This window comes from Vicia villosa, linkage group LG6, assembly GCF_029867415.1.
Source record: "Vicia villosa cultivar HV-30 ecotype Madison, WI linkage group LG6, Vvil1.0, whole genome shotgun sequence".
Classification (NCBI taxonomy): domain Eukaryota; kingdom Viridiplantae; phylum Streptophyta; class Magnoliopsida; order Fabales; family Fabaceae; genus Vicia; species Vicia villosa.
This window is the reverse complement of record NC_081185.1, coordinates 8665396-8672226: the sequence shown is the minus strand read 5'-3', so window position 1 is coordinate 8672226 and position 6831 is coordinate 8665396. Positions and strand designations below refer to the sequence as shown.

The following is a 6831-nucleotide window of genomic DNA, read 5'->3' as shown; positions in this document are numbered from 1 at the left end:
GATAATTGATTCAACCTTAGTACATTTATATATTAAATTACAACATAAATAAAATGTTAATATTTATAAAATTAATATTTTATTTTTTGTATGAATATGTGAATATTTTTTTAAAATTATTTATCATAAAATATAAAATATTATAAAAAAAATTAATAACATAAAAATAAATAAAATTTATTAATTTCATATATACAAAAAATTCTAAAAAATAACTACTAACAAACATAGAGTGTGTGAGGTTTAAAAACATTGACAATATCCTTCTTTCAAACTTACATATTTGAATCCTGTAAAGTGCAAATTGTTTATAAAAATAAATTTACACAATTAATTTTAATTAACATGAATTCCTATTCCTCAACAAAATAACTTATTAAATTATAATTATTAATTAAAAAAAGCATTATTAAAATTAAACTCTTATAAAAATAATAATCAAAGTGTAATAAATTAGGGATGCAAAAAGTCCAATATAACCAAAATGAATGCAAAATTCTCAAATATTTATAAGAAGATGAGATGAAATATCAAAACAATGAAGCAGTGATGCTTCTTCCTCTGCTCAATCTCTCTCTCTAACCCTAAACCCACTTCCATTTCTCTCTCTATTCCAATCCCAATTTCAATTCTCTCTCAATTTCAATCTCAATTCAATCCCAATTTCAATTTCAATCCATCACATCAAAAACCCCCAATTCAATTTGGATCCATTGATTAACAGCAATTCTTCAATTCAATCTCATTGATCACTTCAAATTTCCAATCTTGCGAGTTTTAATCGAACTGGGTCGATCCAATTCGATTGTTTTGATCCAATTCTAGGGTTTCCCGATTGAAATGGTCTATTTCCATAGCTCAATCTCCCCCGTTGACCAATCATCATCATCCATGGCGAATTCCCTCGATTTCCCCAAATCGAGGAACCGTAAGACTCTCAATTCTCTTCAGATTCCGCCTTGCGAGCGATCCCGATCCCGATCGGCTGTTATCGATGTCGTTATATTCATAGCTGTTATAACCGCTTTAGGGTTCTTGGTTTTCCCTTACATTCAGTTTGTGATGAGTGAAAGTTTCAAAATTTGTTGCTTGATTGTTGATTTGGTGAGGGAAGAGGTTTCTGTTGCTCCTGTGATCTATGTTTCTATAGGTGTTAGTGCTTCATGTGCTGTTTGTGCCACATGGTTTTTCGTGTCGTATATATCGAGGAAATGTGGGAACCCTAATTGCAAGGGGTTGAAGAATGCTGCTGAGTTTGATATTCAGTTGGAGACTGAGGATTGTGTGAAGAATTCGTCTTCGTTGGGGAAAGATGGTGGTGGAGTTAAGAAGGGTCTTTTTAAGATTCCGTGTGATCATCATCGCGAACTTGAGGTCGAGCTTAAGAAGATGGCGCCGATTAATGGAAGGGCTGTTCTTGTTCTTAGAGGAAAGTGTGGTTGTTCTGTTGGTAGGTTAGAAGTTCCGGGTCCGAAGAAGAATAGAAAGATCAAGAAATAGGATACAGAAAATAAGAAAAGACTCTTAACTCATAGGAAGGAGAGGATTTGCATACCGAATTTGATCCTAATTGGGATGAGGAGTTGGTTATAGTTATATGGTCATGGTCTTCCATGTAGCTGAGACACCGACACAACACTGACACATGTGGTTATGTTTGATGTTTGTGTCTGTGTCTGGGCTTCGTGGATGGTCATTTTATTAGGGATTTAGATTGTCTTTAAATAAGCCTGTCACGGCAATAAGTTGTAAGAAACTTTGGATCATACACAGTTTGGTTATTTATACCTTGGAATATCATAATACTTTGATCTGATTTACTTAAATAATTTGCGAATTTAGTTTTGCTCTTTAGAATTTGATGTTTCTGATATTCTGTTATTTCTCATGGTTACATATTATGTAGACTATGTAGCATGGACACTTTAGAATAGATGTGTTCAGTGTTTGGCAAGTGTCACAATCTAACATCACCGACACTTTAGATTGATGGCGTGTTTGGTGTTCAACAAGTGTCACATTCCAACATCACTGTCACTTTAGATTAATGGCGTGTTTGGTGTTGGCAAGTGTCACATTCCAACATCACTGACACTTTAAATTGATGGCGTGTTCCGTGTTTGGCAAATTGCACATTTCAACATCTACACAATATCAATACCTGTGATTATATTCAATTACTTATATTCTCTAAAATCATTACACATGTCTATGTTTCTGCGTTTGTGTTAGTACTTCATATTTTTTGAAGTTCTTTCTGTTTGTGTGATAATTATTGAGGATTGAAGTTGCGAATGTTTTTTTTTTTAATAGAATGCAGGGATACAGAAGTTGCTGCTGTTCTGGTTTTATGAACATACAGCTGAACCTTGTTCTGGTTTTGATCTTAGAAATGTTTAAAAGTGAATCTGATTTGCTGGATTGTCATGTTTTCTTCGCATCTGCGATTATACAACGTCTGTTAGACTTGTTAGACTTTGATATGCATTTTCTCCATAGACTGTGAATTGTTTCTTCATATTGATTGCCATTGTAGGATTACTCTTCTAAGCGAGAAGAGAGGTTGTCTACTATGATGTGAACCATGGAGTGGACTAAACTTATATGTGAGACATATTTTATACAGGTATTAGTCGTAAATTCGGATTTTTTTATTTGAATGAACTGTGCAGAAAATTTATGTTAGACTTTATTATATCTGGGTTCTTTTTTATAGTTTGTTCTATGAAGCACAGACACGGCATCAACACTCACAAGTTGACACCAGTAATAATTTGAACAAATAAATTAATTGAATGTAATCATAAGTGTCGGTGTCATGTTGGTGCCTGATACTGACACGGACACGTATTTTTTCAGAAGTGTCGGGAGAGTTTTTTGTATGAATAGTTTTTATCTTATTTTGTGTCAAATTAGAGTCCTTTCTGTTCAAAATTAGTCCTTTGTGTTTAAAATATTTTACACGGTTAGATATAAATAAAAAGTGTGATGTTAATTTTGATGGATTAGAAATTGTAACACTAATTCTGATGAATTGAGGATGTGATTTACCTCTTCTCTTGTTCATGATTCATTTTGTAATTTTCTGTATCTGATAGCTAGTGCATGTTTACTGAACTTTTATTTATGCATTCTGCTGCATCTGTTGTCATGAGCTTAACAGTCCAACAATTTTGGAGCTAAGTGTTCGAGCTCAAATGGTTAAAGAATTTTAGTTACGGTCGAAATATTCAGGAAAATCCGAGTTTGAATTCCGGCTCAAACAACAATCATTAATCGGATCAGACTTTAATGACCCGACAACCGAACTTTAGATTACTAATGCTTCTTCTCTTTTGGAACAGAAGGGGTTAAGAACGAAAATAATGTCTCACTATCTTTGGTTAAATTTCAATTCTTTTACACTCACAAATATGAATTAAATTATAATTAGTCATGTATTTAATTAAAAATTGTTCAATACACTGTTTGAAAGTTTAGATTTAATTATTTGTTTTGATTTTATATACATTTAGTGATAAAAGAAATTAATGAGAATTTGTACTACAAGTTTGATCTTAAAATATCTATTTGAATACTCATTGAAATGTATTTTTTCCTTTTCAAATGACACGAGAAAATAGGAGAATTTTAGTTGGCATCCCATTTTACTTGGGGCACTTTCACACTTTTTACTATAACAAAATTACTCTTGTTAGTTGTTATTATTGCTTCTATCCAAAAGTTAGTGTTTAAAAAAAATCACACTCAAAAGAACAAGTAAAAACTAAAAAAACTCAATAATCTATTTAAAAAAATATGGTGGACTTTTTATTGATCAAGAAGCAAAAATTTAAATTTTTATCGTATTCTAAAAACAATTGCATTTATATGAGTTTTTTTTTATCAAATATTTAATAAAATCGGGTAGGTGTCTCAGTAGCTCAATTCAACATGTTCCTCTTATGCGCATCTAAGGTTGATGATTCTTCTACAGAGTATCTGACTCAATTTTATTTGTATCACAATGCAGACATTATGGCCGATCATCCAGACCGCATTATACATGGGAGGACTGCACATCATGCATCCGTGCAACGTGAACAGATGCATGTAGTATTACAGGTGACCGATGGAGCTGCCGTTCCAACAGATATACATGCTACACCCATTCCAGCAGGGCCTTCTCCACCCGTTCTAGTTGAGGGGCCTTCACCATCTGTTCCAGTTAAGAGGCCTTCTCTATCTACTACTTCATCACGGAGGCCTCGGGATGATACTGAGGGTTCCTTACAGATAACCTCCGCCTGTAGACGTCGACGAGACAATTCTTCTACTCCTGTGCCTATGCCAGTGACTGCCGATGCAAGATCCCCGTTGCTACTTCCTGAGTTACACGAGGATGATGAGGTGTCAGAGGCTGTCTGGTATCTGGAGGGGGTCCTATAGATGCATCCTTGTTGAAAGGGTATGCAGATCATTCAGCCAAACATATCTGAGTGAGGGAGGTAAATTTTCTTTGGTTATTACTTATTACTTTTTTTCTTCGGTTTCTGATTAATTGTTTCTAACTTTTCTTATTAATAACAGTGTTTTTTTTGGAAAATTTTAGGATAGGGAACCCCAAAAGTTCTACAACCACAGCAGAAAGATTGCTGCTCTCGCCCAGCCTGAAAAGGCGTGGTTCCAGAATGTCCTCACAACTTCTGGGCTGAGGGACCTCTGTCAGGTCGGATTTTTAGACAATACATAATGGGATGCTGATGGCATTTGCAGAGAGGTGGCATCCAGAGACATCGTCATTTCATCTTCCTCATGGTGAGATTACCATCACTCTTGACGACATTGTATGCCTCCTGCATATACCTATCAGGGGTATCCTCCTTAGTCACGGTAGGCTGACGAAGGAGGAAGCGAGAGAGATGTTGATTGAGGAGATGAGGGTTGATCCTGAGGACACATTTGAGGAGGTTGAGAGGACCCGTGGGGTGCGCGCCATGTCTCACTTCTTGAGGAGATAATATGTTAGGAAGCAAAATCTAAACACTAATAAAACTAGAGAAAAATTGTAAAACTAAGAGAAAGATAAAACTAAACTATTAAAATTAAACTTCATTTCTTTTCATTCATTCTGCATCATCTTCTTTTTGTTTTTTTTCAAACAAAATTAAATAAAAATTAAAGTAATATAAGCAATTAAAAAATGGTGGTGGCTCTAGCGGTGGTCGTTGTTGTTCCGGTAGATTTTCTAGTGACCACAATAATGGTAGATCTGATAGTTTCACCGGTGACAACTGCAAATTAGAAAGTTTCATCGGAAGAGAGGATACCATAGATGATGACAAAAGCGTCACCAGAGTTTTGACCCGAAATGATGTCGAATTTGTCTTTAGAAGAGTCGTCGGAGGTGATGCCGAAAATTTTGCTTGAAAAACTACATGTGAACCAAAATTTTCTTTTTGTTCTTCTATCTGTTTTTCTACATTCCTCTTGAACACATATTTTTCTTTGAGTTTTTCTAGTGACCTTTTGATAAAAAGAACAAAGGCTTGATATTTCTCTTCAATAGCTCTCTTTTGGTTCTGATATTTTTCTTCTGCTAGATACAAGTTTTGAAAAAGTTCTTGAAAATCATTTGGATAAATTTGTTCTTGGGTGGATGGTTGGTGTTGTACTGATATGTGCTACAAGTTGTTAAGAGTGGTGATAGGATGTGGGTTTGATATTGAAATTGGAGTGGGTGGTTGTTGATGTGGTGTGTATCCATGGTTATAGGAAAATATTTGTGATGGGGTAATAAAAGGGATGTTAGGGGAATAAGATAAGAGACTATTCCATGCAAACGAGGTTGTAAAAATGATGGTGTTGGGATGATAAGAATAAAATGGAGGAATGAAAAATGAGGGAAATGGATATGTCATAGGAGATGTTGATGTTCAAGAATGAAAGCACTAATGTTAGGAAGCAAAATCTAAACCCTAATAAAACTAGAGAAAAGTTGTAAAACTAAAAGAAAGATAAAACTAAACTATTAAAATTAAACTTCATTTGTTTTCATTTATACCTAATGTCTCAATGAGACTACAATATATAGTACTTCTAATGATAATAAACTTAAAGACTCAAACACTACTAAAAGCCCAATTTAACTAAACATTCAAAATAGAATAGCAACTAACATTATATTACTAATTAAAATATCTAATTGCACCTCCTAACATTTTCATTTGATTTATTCATAACTTTTGAGATCTTTTGTCTTTCGTTCGATTATGCAGTGAATAGATCTCTTTTGTTCAAAATATTGATGATATGTGTGAGGGATTTTGAACCTATAGCCACCGAACATATGTCACCGATTCATTTATATGTTTCAGCCACTTCTCACTCACGTCCAAAAGTAAGGCTAGGCGCAGTGATTTCGTTCCGGTACATGCAACTTGAGCTACTTTTACTCTTTCATAATTGTGCCACTTTTTATCAAGTTGTGATACTATTAGCAGTAAACTTTATTAAAATTATTTGCAAAAATATGGTTCTCTATAGAATTCAATCTATGTTAATGGAAAGTAGTTCTTTTGGCCGAAAGATTTCCAAAACTTTCGTTCATAAAAAGTCATGAAAGAGTTGTGCAGCTCATGTTCACATCAGGAAACTCATCCAGAGTTTATAACTACCAAAACAACAGGTTACCGATGAACCCGTTCTTTATGAGTGTGATCATATTAGAGTACACCAAGGATCAAAATGTGGAGTATTTCATGCTCTCAATCCCCCATCGCATTCGCCGCCGAAACCACCTGATCAAGTGTTTCTACAGAAATCTTAGATTTTGAATCTTCAATACCTCTC

General features: G+C 34.3%; 1 protein-coding gene across 1 annotated transcript; it reads left to right on the top strand.

The window, feature by feature from the left end:
- Positions 1-503: 503 nt before the first annotated feature.
- On the top strand, positions 504-1829 carry LOC131608847 (uncharacterized protein At5g19025-like). Its single transcript, XM_058880425.1, has one exon. The coding sequence runs from the start codon at positions 841-843 to the stop codon at positions 1498-1500; it is 660 nt and encodes a 219-aa protein (XP_058736408.1). The 5' UTR covers positions 504-840; the 3' UTR covers positions 1501-1829.
- The last annotated feature ends 5002 nt before the right edge of the window (positions 1830-6831 follow it).

What these genes read in the sequence shown, in the direction of transcription:
- LOC131608847 (XM_058880425.1), top strand. Translation starts at nt 841, where the DNA reads ATGGTCTATTTCCATAGCTCAATCTCCCCCGTTGACCAATCATCATCA.